This window comes from Phaseolus vulgaris, chromosome 6 (assembly GCF_051622355.1).
Source record: "Phaseolus vulgaris cultivar YP4 chromosome 6, ASM5162235v1, whole genome shotgun sequence".
Lineage (NCBI taxonomy): Eukaryota > Viridiplantae > Streptophyta > Magnoliopsida > Fabales > Fabaceae > Phaseolus > Phaseolus vulgaris.
The window spans coordinates 36,998,196-37,013,286 of NC_143503.1; the positions used below are offsets into that span (position 1 = coordinate 36,998,196).

Here is a 15,091-nt window from a genome sequence, read left to right on the forward strand (position 1 = left end):
TCATACTATTTGCCCCCTCTTTTATAGCATGCATTATGCAATTGTTGCACAATGAAATTAGTGGAATGTATATGGCTCATAAACCTACATAGGAGAAGGACAACCAGGTTTTGGTTGCTTACTACCCAACTCTTCAACCATACTTTCCATGTCAATTTCTACTCCTAATTGCCCCCTTAATGTCTCTCATAATTGCTTTCTTTCAACACTAAAGCTCTCAACTAATAGACTATAATCTAATTATTATTTTAGATAATTAAAAAATATATTTAAAATAAGAAATAAAATATTAATAACTGTTACCGACAAAGGTCGTGACGATCTTAGATCCAGAACACTCAATATACTAAAGAATAAATGTATTCTTAACCAGTTTGTAAATTTGTCTTCTCTTATTATGTGTTCTCTGATACATACTGAAAATTCATGTTTCCTTCTTCTTGTATCGGGTCTTAATACTAGTTTAATTCAATAATAAAGACTAATTATTCAAGGTCCTTGATTTTTACTGATCCAGTATTAATGTTTTTGGATATGTAAGGTCGGTAAGCAATCTGTTTATATGTTATATCAGACGGCTTAGCTCATGACGCTACAATAACAAATAAAATTATTTTTTTACTTTTTTTACTCAATACAAATAATTTTACTTTTTTTTTACACACTTTTCATTTTCCCAATTTTGTATATTTTATAAACAGATTTTCAATAAAATAGTCATGAAGAGTGGTCGTTCATTACATGTTTATTGTTGGTTGAATAACAACATTATTAATCAAGAAATAGGAAATAATTTATGTTGAAATGACTAACAAAATGTTTGACCAGTGAATGAAAAAACACAATTCTATCACACCGGTACCTTACAATTCACCTCAACTGTGCACCATCACCATCATACTAACCAAGTGCACAAGTCAATGTTATTTTTATTCAACAACTCACCCGCAATTATCAATAAAAATAAAAATAAAAATATTTAAAAAAAGAAAAAAAAAAGTAGAAGGAGAAGGAAAAAAGTTACACCACCTCTTACAATCGCCACCATTCCCCGTCATTGTCGCACTGTCAGAACGCCTGTAATTGAAGAACAGAAATAAAAGAGTTGGGTTGATATTGAGGGATTAAAACGGAAAACTTTTAAAAGTTCTTACTTAACAACCAAGTTCTTGCTTAATTCTGCTGGTTATCAGAGAAAGGAAGACAATTATTGATGAATTTTATGTTCGGTTCATTTAATGTACAATAATAACGTTTTTCTTTTTAAATTCATAATTATTTATATAATTATTATATATTCATTATTATTTCATCAACGTTTCATAATTAAGAGTACATTACTTAATACTTAAACTTATTAATTTATTGTTTGAATTTAATAAATTTAATCATATTAATCGATATAACCTCTAATTCTATCGATACAAGTTTTAACTCTCAAATTTATGGAACATTTTCTCTCTTCTTCCAAAATATTAGTGACGGTTTACTTAGGCAAAAGATTACAAGAGAATTACGTTGAAGGTAATTTTATACACTGTTTGATTTTTACTACTTACAATAATCTCATACGAAATCATGACATGTATATTTATTTTAGTGAATTATTTTCCTGAGGAGAAAAATATATAAGATAAACCTCCAGAGATAGAATTGAGAAACACCTGTAATCCTACCATAAGGAGAAGAAAAAAAAACCTTTTGATCTAGTTCTTTAGATTTTTGTGGTTATCCTATTAGACAGTGAATTTTTTTTTTCACTTAGTTCTTTAGATTTTCATTTTTTAAATTTATCATGTTAAAATTTTGTTATTTATATGTTTTTTTAATGTTCATTTCAAGTTAAGGAAAACAAGTTATAGGAAGATCAGGATTTGCCTTGTTTTTTACAAATTACTTTTTACTTTTTCTAGAAAGACTCATTTGCACAAACACGGCTAGAATATAGACTACAAAAAGTCACTTATGTTTGTTTGCACTGAGATGGATTTGAGAAAGTGGAAAAGAAAAGTGGAAAGTGATTTTTAATAGTATAATATTTTTGAATAGTATTATTATCTTCTTAATATATTTTTTTTAATTATTGTTAACTTTTAGTTAATATAAGAATTTTAAACATTTTATAATATAAAAGTTGAATGTAAATCTCATTTTATAAATCGATTTTATAGAAATAAATTAAATTTAAAATTTATTTTTTAATAAAATTAAATTATTTTTTATTATAATGAAATAAGTATAAGTATTTTAAAGAAGTTGAAAAATTAAGGGATGTTTAAATTTGTGACCAAACTTAACTCACTCGAGTTTAATCACAAAATATTTAGCTTACCAACAAGTAACGGAATTGAAATAATTAATTTTTAGCTATTTTGAAGACATAATTAACTCACTTTTAGAGCTAATTAAGCGTAATTTAGGATGAGTGGTGGAAGTACTATTTACCCACATTGATAGAACATGCACATTCACACATTGTTGCCACCAAAAGTTATTCCCTTTCAAATCATCACTTTGATTCATTGAATCACGCTGCTTGCATCCTGCGGATATATCTCAACACCATCTTCTTTCTTTTTTTAAGAAAAAAAAAAAACTTTAACTTCTATATATATTCAATATAAAAACAAATTGTTAGCCATAAAAATCATAATAATAAATAAAGTTATTTAAAAAAATATTATTATCGTGATTTTATCATGTTTATTATTGTTAACGCGCTTAATCTTGTCTGAATGATTTGAAATGGGCCTACAAGGTTTGCAATGTTGAGAACACTAAGAAGTTAGTTGTAAAACACTTCTGAGACATGTTCTTCTGCTCTGCACTTCCTCACCACGCAGCCACCACTGTAACCAGTCAAACAAAAAATCCCAACTTCAACTTTTAGTCTCATTTCTACAAAATTTTGTTTCACTTTTTATGATTTCATTATTATTTTTTTACTAAATTTCTATTCGATTAAGCCTAACTCAATCCCATAAAACCGGCTCATAGGGTTGAGGTTTGCACACACTTATATATAATGAAAGGCTGTGGGATCTCCAACAAATATGAATATGAAACTATAAGTTAATTGCATCAAATTTACATTTTTTTTAATTTGTCTCGTTTAAACAATGGAGTGTAAACGTATGCTTAATCTTATCTATTTAACTAAATAAATTATATTAGTTAATATTTTAATGAATCAGACTCCAATCATATATAAATAGTTTGACTCGTTTATTGGTCACTCGTAAAATAAAGCAAAGTCATGAAATTTTTGTCCATATCGTAACTCATCAACAACTAGTTATAGTAATTAATGATTGATACATTATACACACAAGTTATCATTAATATATAATATATCAGTAATTTATTTGTTTATATAAACAAAATAACTACAAAAAGTTATGACTTACTACTGATCACTATAGATTAGGGGATAAGATTGAATAAAACAATATACAATTATTGATTATAGACATAAATATTGGATAATGTTTTGCAAGAAATATGGAGAGATGAAGATGAAGAAATAAAAAAGAGTATTACGAAGTGAACTTTAAGCCTAATTCAACCCCATAAAACCGACACAAATACTCGTTAGGATAAGCTCGAAATGGCTCTGATATCATATTACAAAGTGGACTTTAAGCCTAACTCAATCTCATAAAACCAACTCATAGGATTGAGGTTTGCACCCACTTATATACAATGAAATGCCCTAATCTCTAGTCGACGTGGGATCTCCAACAAAGAGAATGGTGAAATACTTAGTTGAGAATAGATATAGCTAAGTAATAGCAAAAAGAGTTGAAATGTTATAGTGTTGTGAAATGGAACAGTGAGAAGGAATATATTTGATATGTGGTGGAGGGTTGTGAGGATAAGGAAGGGATTTGGTGCTGCGAAAAGGCTTTGTTCCTTTGATTTTGTGAAGTTTGTATGTGAGAAACGCAGAGAAGGAGCATCGGAAAGTGGCTCCACGAACCACTGCGAAAGCTATGCTTTCAACACAGGTAGAGTCAAATATACCACATGTACTCAATGGTTTAACATCTATTTTTATCACAACTTGTGCTATCACTTTCTGTGGATTATAAATTCTTAATTTTTTTGTTTCACTTTCCAATAATCGTAAAGTCCTTTTTGTACCAAATCAACTTTAAACTTGTTTCCTCCTCCTCCCACTTTTTTAAAGCTTCTACCAATTAACAATTTAGTAAAGCCTCTTCTAATTCATTTCAAGCTCAATTATGGGATTTTTCTTTTCTACTTTTTTTTTTGTTGATATTATCAGATATCATTTTTAAGCTTCTCTTTCGGCTAGGATTTGATACGATCGAGTTGATAATAGTTAATGACTAAATGAACATGTAAAAAATATAAATATAGTAGTTAATAAACATTAATGAAACAGTACGCAAACCAAGTGATGCATGATTATGCCTTATAATATAGTTGGCAAAATCAATTTAGAAAGACCAAAAGATACATGGCAATTTCCATAAAGCCATAAAACAAGATATAACCAAAAAAGACAAGCCCTAGCATGACTTTTCAAAAGCCAGATGCATGGAAATTTTCGTAAAGCAATAAAACCAGCGATTTGCCTCAGCAGTGAATTTTAAAGATAAAAAGAAAAGTTGTTGAGTTTTTGGAGTTAAGAAAGAAAACTGTGTAAGAGTATTGAGTATAAGAATATTGTAAAAGATGATAAGAAGAAATGAGTATGATGTAGCATATTCTAAAGGAAAACATGAAATGGTAAAAGAAGGAGAAAGATTGAGGATTGGTTGGAAAAACATATGGTGGTCGTAGGACATGGTTGAGCAGAAACATTAATTGAATCTGTTGAAGGGTTCAAGTAATGTTCCCACAGGAATTGGTCCAGTTTGTCTTCCACTGTCCTCTGCATCTGTCAGCTTCAAACCAAAGCAATGCCAAGCCAAAAGCCTAACGTCCAATTGGCAAGACGTCCCGATTGACCTATTATTTTATTTTTTATCATTTTATATTATATTATATTATGCCTTGCACGTGCAAATCATAGTTAAAAGCTTCTACCAATGTTTCTTTGCATTCTTACTCTTATGTTGCGTCAAACCATTCACTTATAAATAATTTTAAGAACAAATTCTATTTCATAATATATAATATATAAGTGACTATATCTTCAAGATTTCATCCGATATCTCATCCTATAAGTCGATTTTATGAGATTGAGTTAAACTTGAAGTTCACATCTTGTATTAGAACCATTTAGAGTCTATCACAGTGACTAACGGTTGGATTTATCACACCACCCGCTATTAGGTCACTCATAATATATAGTCCTACGTACCCAGTTGGTAGTCTCGACGTAAGAAGTGTGTGTTGAATATTTCACATTAACTAAAGATTATGACATGTCATATATAAGTGGGTGGAAATCTCACCTCATAAACTGGTTATGAGATTGAGTTAAACTTAAAGTCCACTTCTTAATACTATAAAAAATTAATTTTATAAGATTGAGTTAAACTTTAATTTTATTTATAAATAAATTGCCAGCTACTATATCATATCTAAATATGACTTTTTTTTAATTATAAGGGATATGGATAATTTATAAAAAACAATTAAATATAGTGTTATATTCATCAATTGGTTATGTTTTATAGTTATTCTTTAATGTAATTTATCTTTTATATTAACTTTTTCGTCACATAGAGTTGTTGATCTTTAATTACTTTAACAATAATTGTAACAATGTTTTAATCAAACCATTTGTTTATCTAATCACACCCCCCCGTCATATTAAGCAATATGATGACACGAGTGATGAATATTATGTTTGGCAAACATGTTAAATTAGTTAACTTTTATCAATAAACTGAAAAAGTTGTTTGACTGATTAGTTGTGTTTGTTTGGTACTATCTCATTACCTTCTAACACTTTTATGATGCATTACTTTAAATACTTTTTTTTTATATATTTTAGTTTCTATTTTTTTTAAGTAATTATTAAATTTATTTTACTCTTTTTATGTAAGATAATATTTTTTTTCCATATTTTACTGTTTATTTTTATCATTATTTTATTTATCTTATTATTTAAAAATATATTTCAAATATTAATAACAAACTAGCGTGAGAATATTAACTTGCAAGTATATTAAAAGATAAAAGTATCCCCATTCTAGATTACCAGTCAACAAAATTAAAGTATAACTTGTTTTCACTATGATATTGATATAAATTAAAATATAACTTTTTATTTTAAATATATGCTATTTTTTTATTGATATAAAATAAAATTAATTAATCAGAACATTTGAGAGATGCTCCCACCCATAATTTAAGTGTATGTTGTACTATTATAAATTTGTTTAATATTTTAGCACATAATATATTGTAGAATGTAGCATATGTAAAATTATTGATTGAAATGAAATAAAAAAATGAACTAACTTTAAATTAAAACTTATAAGATTTTTAAAACTAAATTATAAATACATAAAATTATATTTTTATAAAATAATATTAAATTAATCATTAAACATTTATAATTCAATAAACTAACCTAATAACTTTCACTTAACCACATCAACTTATTTTGTTACTTTTAATTAGATTATATTTATCTTCGTTAAACATACTCTAATTTTTATTAAATATGTATATACAGATTTAATTCTTTAAAATTATATATTTAAGTTATAATGACGATTTTTCCATTATAAAAAAAATAAAGATATGTACATTGACAGGTTCGAAGAAAAAAAAAAGGTCAAACTTTTCTTTATATAAAAGCAGTCATTTATAATATTCCACGGATTCATATTGTCACGTTTAAAATATCCTTTCTAAATAATAAAGTAAATAAATGAATAAAATTTAGTACTCTAAATATAAGTATTAGTTATTGAGGATTTTAGGTTTGTATGGGTTGATTTTATATATGGATGAAAGTAAATTTTCAAAGATTATACTGTTTACTTATTCTCTTTTGTTCGTTTGTACAAAGATATTGTTTTAATATAATAATTAAAAATACTTATTCATTTTATTTGTCTCTTTCCTTACATCCAAAAGATTCAATCTCATGTATTTACTCACTCAATTTAAAGTAAAAACAATTATCTTATTTTATATTCATAATTATTTTCAATTTAAATATTTTCACTCATCAAAACACTATAAGTTTTTATTACAAAGTGGACTTTAAGCTTAACTCAATCCCATAAAACCGGCTCAATGAGATGAGATTTGCACCCACTTATATACTATGAAAGACTCTAATATCTAGTTGTGGGATCTCCAAAAGTTTCTCATCAAAAAGCAATGCTAAATGTTACAGTGATTAAGTTGTGAAAGAAATTTGTGTTGAAAGATTTAGGGGAGGAGTTTGGTGAGCAAAGTTTGGAAGGACAAAAAATGCAGCGAAGCAAAAGGAAACAAGTTTTGTTTAAAGAAGAATGATTGAATAGATATTAAAGTGTTTTTTTTTTTTGGAGTTAAAGTTGTATAAAAATAATAGAAAATAATTGGAATGAGAAACACTATTTGGAATCTGCATCTTCATTATTCATTCATTCATCTCTCCCCCTCATTGTAAGTATAAATACCCCTTTGTTGCTGACTCTATTATCTTCACATCGCACTCTATTATCTTCACTTTGCACCAAACAAACACAATGGTGGAAATAAAGGGAGTGATGAATGCAATGCATGAGCTGAAACCAGTGTTGTTGATGGTGTTAGTGCAAATTGCATACAGTGCTGTGAATGTGCTTTTCAAGCTCGCCATAAACGATGGAATGAGTGTAAAAGTTGCTACAGCATATCGTCTCGCTTTTGGATCTGCTTTCACTGTTCCTCTTGCTCTCATTTCTGAAAGGTCCATCATCATTTGCTTACTTCACCTTCTTCTCTTTGTTACTTTAAACTTAACCTCATGTTGTACTACAACCCAACATATTAACTTAATTCTCTTTCTTTTCTTTTTCTTCTGCACAGGAACAAAAGACCAAAGATGACTTGGAGAGTGCTTTTCATGGCATGTCTTTGTGGATTATTCGGGTATGTGTTATGTGAATGAACTTCTTTTCTCCCCCATGAATAAACTGTCATATGAAGATATATATGCAGTCAATTACGCTATATTAATTAATTAATCATCAACCAATCTAATACATGCCTATTATTACAGGGGAAGTTTATTTCAAAACCTTTTCTATGAATCCTTGGCCATAACATCAGCAACGTTTGCCTCCGCTCTCTACAATCTCATTCCAGCTATCACCTTTGTATTGGCCATCTCCTGCGGGTAATCATCACTTTCCACCATCAACACTATTTTTTCTTAATGTTCATCAATCATGCAGTTAATAAACAGTGTTCAATATAGTTTCATATAGCTAGGAATTGAGGTTAAGGTTAAGAACAATTTATATTAGCAGAACAAAACAGTATTGTTTGATTTAGTGGAAATTGAAGTTAGTGTTGTTTAATCTTGTGCAGTTTCGAAAGGTTGAATTTGAGGGCAGCCGCAGGAAGGGCCAAGGTGTTGGGAACTATAATTGGAATTGGTGGGGCAATGTTGTTGACTTTTATCAAAGGTGCAGAAATTAATATCTGGCCCTTCCACATCAACCTTATGCATCCACATCAGCACCAAGATAGCCACGTGGCACAGTTTCATTCTGACTCTAGCAATAAGTTGTTGGGGGCTCTCTGTTCCATAGCAAGCTGCTTCTCTTTTTCTCTCTGGCTCACCATTCAGGTCACCCACTATCTCATACTCCTTAGTTTAACTTCTTTAACTTGCATCTTTTTTTCCTATTTCTGAAATGGCCTCTTGTGGCACAGGCCAAGATGAGCAAAGAATACCCTTGTCACTATTCAAGCACGGCTCTGATGTCTACAGCAGGAGCAATACAAGCCACTGCTTTTGGTTTCTGTGTTGAGAGAGATCTGAGCCAATGGAAGTTGGGTTGGAATATTAGGTTACTTGCTGTGGCTTATTCGGTATATATTCTTATTTTAATTATTACAACTTCATTTGTTCATATACAATTACATAAAATAGATACATGAATGAAATAAGAAAGTTAAATTTAATTATTGCAGGGAATCGTGGCCTCTGGAATAGTAGTTATTATCACTGCATGGTGCATACAAAAGAGAGGGCCTCTCTTTGCGTCTGTTTTCAACCCCCTAATGCTTGTGCTTGTGGCTATTGCTGGTTCTTTGATGTTGAACGAGAACTTGTATGTAGGAAGGTACATGTTCTAAATCTCAATTCACCTATATATGTGTGTTTATACTTTCACTTTGGGCCTTGATTACACATATTCATGAGATGGGTTATTTTGTTTTGTATATAGTGTGGTTGGAGCAGTGCTGATAGTGTTTGGGTTGTACATGGTTCTGTGGGGTAAAAGTAAAGAGATGAAAAACATCACTCAGTTAGTTCCATCAGAGACCATTCGAGAAGCTGAAGCCATAGAAGTTGTTGTGGTGTCGACGCCAATGGATCATGAGAAACGTGACCACAAAAACCGAAGCCAAATCACTGATACTACAAGGAATGTGGACAAAGATTGTGAGGATTTGACCAAAAAATAAGGAGACTGATGATGAGGGGTTACGTCTCCTCCGTTAACACTTGTTTTTGCGTTTCATTCTTTTATTCCACTGCTGCTCAATCAACTACACTACACTTTACTGCTACTAATAATAATATATAATGAAACTGTATCATAAAGTTTAACATAAGCCTTCATGAATTTCCACTACCAATCACCCCAAACTTCTGGCTCATGATGCTTGGGCCTGGTGTAACAACATAATTTCATGTGGGCCTCTACTTTGGGCTTTAGCCCATAAACATGTATGCATTAGAGAGGTAGATTTTTTTTGTTTTATTTGCCAACCGAAATAAATAATAAATGCATAGACTTTGTTATTATGATATAAATTTTGAAATTTCTAATATAGTTTAGTGTTTATTTTATGGTGCAAAATTTCAGTTCAACCACGTATTCCCATGTCGTAATCACACTCATCAAATTTATTAAACTTAAATTAATAACGTTTAAAAGAAATCACGAAATTAATATGTAGAGTTACTTATTGATATAAATCGTCATATATTCAAACGCAGCCTTTAACTGTGTCGTTTTCTTTTCATTAATTGTTTTTTCGCATAATAAGTAAAGCTGCTAGTGAATTTTTTATAAAGCTACCTTATTTTATTAAATAAATAAATGAATTATGTTTAAAATTAGATTATATATATGTATGTGTTTTATATTATTATAAAAGATTATAACGCTAAGATCACGAATAAATTATATATATATATATGTATGTGTTTTATATTATTATAAAAGATTATAAATTTCACAATATCATTCTATTGTGAATTGTATGAAGATATTTTATTAAAATACTAAATTGTTACGGTTAAAAAAATTATGAAACCTGTTTTCTTTAGTGAATATCTCTTTTATAATTTATTTTTATTAAACAAAAATAAAAATGAGTATAAATATTACGTGACTTATTTTAAGTGAAGGAACTGAAAAAAAATGTCGAAAATGGTGAAGCGAGGTTTTTGGATGGGGTCACCCGCTAGAACCGAACTTGGTGAAATCCACGTGGCTTGATATTAATGACACGCAGTTTGATATAAACGTATGCGTGAGAAGTATGAATACGAAACTATGAATATCCACACAAATACCACAACTGAATGCATTAATTGGCGTTTCTTTCATCTCTCAAAAAAATTGTCTGGGCCTTGAAGGATAATTTCAACAGTGTTCAAAATTGGTGGCTGATGGATAAGGATGTAGTTATTGTGAGAGCACTGCATGTGCCTATGCCGTTCAGATATGGCGTGGCATTTCCGTAATTCGTCGAGTAAGGATGGTCGTTTATTTAGGGTAGAGTAGATAAATATGAAATCAAAACCTGCTTTATTTCAAGAAAGTGGAAGGAGAAGATGAAGAAGATGATGGCTGCGATGATGTTTTTGCTTCTCATCGCTTCGCAAATGGAGAGCGTTGTGCCTGATGCTGCCGATTGCCTCGACGGTTGCACTACCGGCTGTGTTCAAAGAGACTGTAAGTCATCATCGTTCTCATTACCATTTCTCTTTTTTTTTCAATTTTTTTTCATCATAAACAAATCTTTATTTCTAATAAAATATCTTAATTCATTCCTTTACTTTTCTGTAACTCTGATTGCTCTTTAATTGTGCTTAAAACTGTTGAATCAGCTTAATCATGTAAAACTACACTACGCTTCAAACCTAAACTCGTTAATTGAAGAATTTGGCTTGGCTTTGGTTTAATCGTATAGTGCAAACTAGTTTTACATTTTGAATGTTTGGCAAAATCAGAAGATGAAATTAGATGTAGGTATTATTGAGATGTGTATATGATGATGAGAGGTGAAAATGTGGCATGCAGCGAGGCTTCAAGCACGGTGTGAACGCAAGTGCAGCATTAGATGCGGTCCAGGTAATATTTCTTCTTCTTACATTACTTTCTTTTAACATTTTAATTAATCAATAAAACGAAACGACTAAGAAAAAACTCAATTCGAGTCTCGAGTAAGATTTCATGTGCGTGGGTTTTTGACTTGGTGCTAACAGAGTTTATTTTTATAATAATTAATTTCAAAGCTTAATTATACTAAGAAATGTCTTTTTATTATCAAGTACCATTGGTGTTTTCTTTCTATTATTGCTTTGCTTATTAAATTTGTTGAGCTTAAGAAATTTCTCCATAATATAAATTAGATTATTTCAGAAAACTGAAAACTGAAAACGTATTTCAGAAAATAAACTTTGAAATTCAGGAAAGAGTTCTGGAAATATAAATTCGAAAAAATATTCTGAAAAAAGGATTTTAGAATATATTTTTATTCACATTTCTTTTCTTTGACGAGTATTTTTGTCATTTTACATTTACATCTGGTGCATGTTCATATTTGCTTGGGGGTGCAGGAGGTAATTACTGTTTCTAATTTACTTTTTCTTATGGGTCAGTATGCCCCAATTTTAGCCAAGTTTAAGGCAATTGCTTTCTGCACCATATAACTGCACCCAATAAAAGCGGAAAAGACAAGAATACCCTTAAAAATGGGATTCATATTAAATTACATTTCGGATCCCTTTTCGGACCGAATAAATTTTTCTAGAATTATTTTCAATTCCAGACTTTTTTATTGGAATGAGATTTTGATTTTTTGTTTTCGGATTTTTATATCCGGAACACAATAATCTATTTTTCCAGAATTCAATTCCAGATTTTCATTTTCAGAGGAAAGGGTATTTTTGGAATTTTTGAAATTGTGTTGGGTGCAGGAAGCAATTGCTCAAGTTGAAAGTTAATTGGGCCTCTAGTAAATGATCACTACAACAGCAAATCACGGCATCAAGATCAATTGATTCACATAACACATTTTAAATAATATCCAAAGACAATGATAATTATCGTCATTCTATTTGCTTTTTAAATAAATTAATTAACCATTAAATATTCAAATTGTATATTATAAAATTATTTTAGTCTCTTACATTAAACATTAGACGTATAAGTTAAATTAAAAGCTTATCATATGGAAAAAATTATGTTGTACGGATTTAATTTTATAAATTTTAGTCACACAAGCGTATAGCTAGGAAGATTGGTCAACTGTACAAGCAAACGCAACGCCTCAGTACTTATATAATACGACAGGTTTTAATGAATTTCGAAAAAGTGATTTTAAAGGTCTCGTTCTATACTTTAAATTTTACTTTTGTTTCTTTCTCGTATGTTTCTTCCTCTTTTTTCATATTTTTTCTTTTTTTGCCAAATTTACCGCGTTTAAGAAAGAATGAAGATGATTGTCATTTGGAAAGTTATCTATTAGTTTAAAAAATGTTGAAATTTTATAGAAATTGGTTTTTCATGGGTATATCTGAAAGATTTTTTTGTTTTACATTATTGTTAGAAAAATGGATTATTTTTTACTCGATCTTTAAAATCTTTTCTATTTTGAAAGCATAAAAGAGTGGAGCTAAATTAAATCAAAGGTGAATTTAGGTTGATGTATTGATAATAATTAGTCCTAAAGTTGATGTACTTGTCTGGGTGGTGTAGTTGCTTATCACGCTAGTCCCACACACTAGAGGTCCCCGGTTCGAACCCGGGCTCAGACACAGAGTTATTTAATTTTTTACGTGGAGATTCATTTTTAGGTTTTGATTAACCTTTTGTGATTTAATTTTACAGATTCCACAGTGAAGGAGGAAATGGGTTGATTAAGTAAAGCCAAGGAATGAAAACTAGTTGGTTCTGTCTTTGTGGTAACATCTAAACAAACATGGTTCTGTGGACAGCTTTTTGTGATCAAGTTTGTTGGATATAAGGAATAATGTTTTATTGTATAAGGAAATAAATACATCACCACCAATATTACTATGCATTTGCAATAAACTACTGTCTATGTTATCAAGTAGTTTCTTTTTATGAATTAAGCCCACTGCCGACTAGCTCCATTTTTTAAGATATTTAACTAATAGTATATTTAACTGATTAGTTATATTTATATTTATTGTGTGCGTTAAGAGATATATATGTTGATTAAGAGATATATATGTTGATCAGGGATCGTCAGAATAAACTTAATTTTTAATCACTCTGTATGGGGTTAGAGATTGTAGGTCATGGACTGAGTCTCATATTATTTATAAATAAGTAGTTTACTGATATTAGGTCAGTCTTAAATAATTGATAACATTTATTATTAAATTAAGTTAATAATAAAAAAAATATTGTGAAAATTAATATATAAAAACAAAAATAAAATTATATTAATTATATTAAATATTTTAGGTTTTAGATAGTTAATACTCTTATTTAGAATTATATTTTAAAAAAAACTGTTAAATTGTGCAAATGAAAAGTCTGACAGGTGATGTTAATTAATAATTTTCTGTCTTCGCACATAAAAAAATATACATTGGGATGATCTTTCTTATATGAAAGTGAGAAAAATAAATTTAGATTATACAAACTTTAAATTTTGATGTCACCTGTGGTCCCTTGGAAAAAAAGTCATATGACACGTGTTTTATTTTCTATCATTTATCTAAGATCTGAGGTTTAATGTTTCTGAAAATAAAGGAATTTTAAGTTTATTTATGACTTGTATACTTTCGTTACAGAATAATATTTGACTTCAAATTAAAATATACTTTAACTAGTGTAGGTTATTACATTTATTTTAGCAAGTTGTTTAAAACAAGTAACAGTTATAATAGATAGAAGCTATTTTGATAGTTTAATTATATATTTCAATTAATGTATTTCTATCAATATACAGTTATATGATAAACATTAATATAACATTTAAACTTATACATACAATTGTTAAAGTAAATTAAAATAAATATATATAAGTCGTTTAAACTATATATAAATAAAAATGTTTAAGGTTTTTTTAGAAAGTCATCAATGAAACTAAATTATGTTAGAGCGAATTTTGGCTAATCTTAATAAATTTCTTCCAATTCTAATTTCATAAAAAAAATTATGAATTTTAGTTGGAGGAATTTTGTTGAAGAATTTCTTTTAATATTTTCTCTTTTCAACAATGTTTTATACTTTGAAGAATAAACTTTTTCTCCAACATCATATTTGACAACCATGAACCTATTACTTTTAGTTAATAAATTCAATTTCATCAACTTTACAAATCACAATCGAATCTAACTACCAAAACTAACCATTCTATTTGTCTCAACTTAATTGAGCACCAACAAAGTTTGTACCACAAATTTCAAACACTTTATAATTCAACCATAATGTATCAAAGTATTACGCAATATACTTTATTAAAATACACATTTATAAAAAAAAAAACTTATTTTATAACTTGCTTGCAAACCAAAAATTCTCAAGAAAAACATAAAGCTAAAATTCAATTCCAAAGACAGAATTAATGTTGTATACATTGATCTATTTACAAATGTAATAAACTTAAGTATTGAAAAAAGAGTGTCAAGTAGTTGAAAATTAGTTCAATTCAAACAAATTAATTATCTACTGACAAAAATTAG

The 15,091-nt window shown here is 28.9% G+C and overlaps 2 protein-coding genes and 1 non-coding gene across 3 annotated transcripts; all 3 read left to right on the forward strand.

The window, feature by feature from the left end:
• The first annotated feature begins 7,587 nt into the window (after window positions 1–7,587).
• LOC137832833 (WAT1-related protein At1g68170) lies at window positions 7,588–9,968 on the forward strand. The gene is made up of 7 exons (XM_068641187.2): window positions 7,588–7,870; window positions 7,990–8,052; window positions 8,183–8,299; window positions 8,494–8,755; window positions 8,842–9,000; window positions 9,103–9,254; window positions 9,360–9,968. The coding sequence occupies exons 1-7, from the start codon at window positions 7,668–7,670 to the stop codon at window positions 9,598–9,600; spliced, it is 1,197 nt and encodes a 398-aa protein (XP_068497288.1). The 5' UTR covers window positions 7,588–7,667; the 3' UTR covers window positions 9,601–9,968.
• Window positions 9,969–10,828: 860 nt separating this feature from the next.
• Window positions 10,829–13,522, forward strand: LOC150027401 (thionin-like protein). The gene is made up of 3 exons (XM_090303520.1): window positions 10,829–11,102; window positions 11,451–11,501; window positions 13,263–13,522. Exons 1-3 carry the CDS (start codon window positions 10,982–10,984, stop codon window positions 13,289–13,291), a joined length of 201 nt encoding a protein of 66 aa, XP_090159646.1. The 5' UTR covers window positions 10,829–10,981; the 3' UTR covers window positions 13,292–13,522.
• On the forward strand, window positions 13,116–13,189 carry TRNAV-CAC (transfer RNA valine (anticodon CAC)). Its single transcript has one exon. It is a non-coding gene; the product is annotated as a tRNA-Val (tRNA).
• Window positions 13,523–15,091: the final 1,569 nt, after the last annotated feature.

Coding starts and splice junctions, on each gene's coding strand:
- LOC137832833 (XM_068641187.2), top strand. CDS start 7,668: ATGGTGGAAATAAAGGGAGTGATGAATGCAATGCATGAGCTGAAACCA. Junction 7,871..7,989: donor CTTGCTCTCATTTCTGAAAG/GTCCATCATCAT, acceptor TCTTCTGCACAG/GAACAAAAGACCAAAGATGA. Junction 9,001..9,102: donor TACTTGCTGTGGCTTATTCG/GTATATATTCTT, acceptor TAATTATTGCAG/GGAATCGTGGCCTCTGGAAT.
- LOC150027401 (XM_090303520.1), top strand. CDS start 10,982: ATGAAGAAGATGATGGCTGCGATGATGTTTTTGCTTCTCATCGCTTCG. Junction 11,103..11,450: donor CGGCTGTGTTCAAAGAGACT/GTAAGTCATCAT, acceptor TGTGGCATGCAG/CGAGGCTTCAAGCACGGTGT. Junction 11,502..13,262: donor CAGCATTAGATGCGGTCCAG/GTAATATTTCTT, acceptor TTAATTTTACAG/ATTCCACAGTGAAGGAGGAA.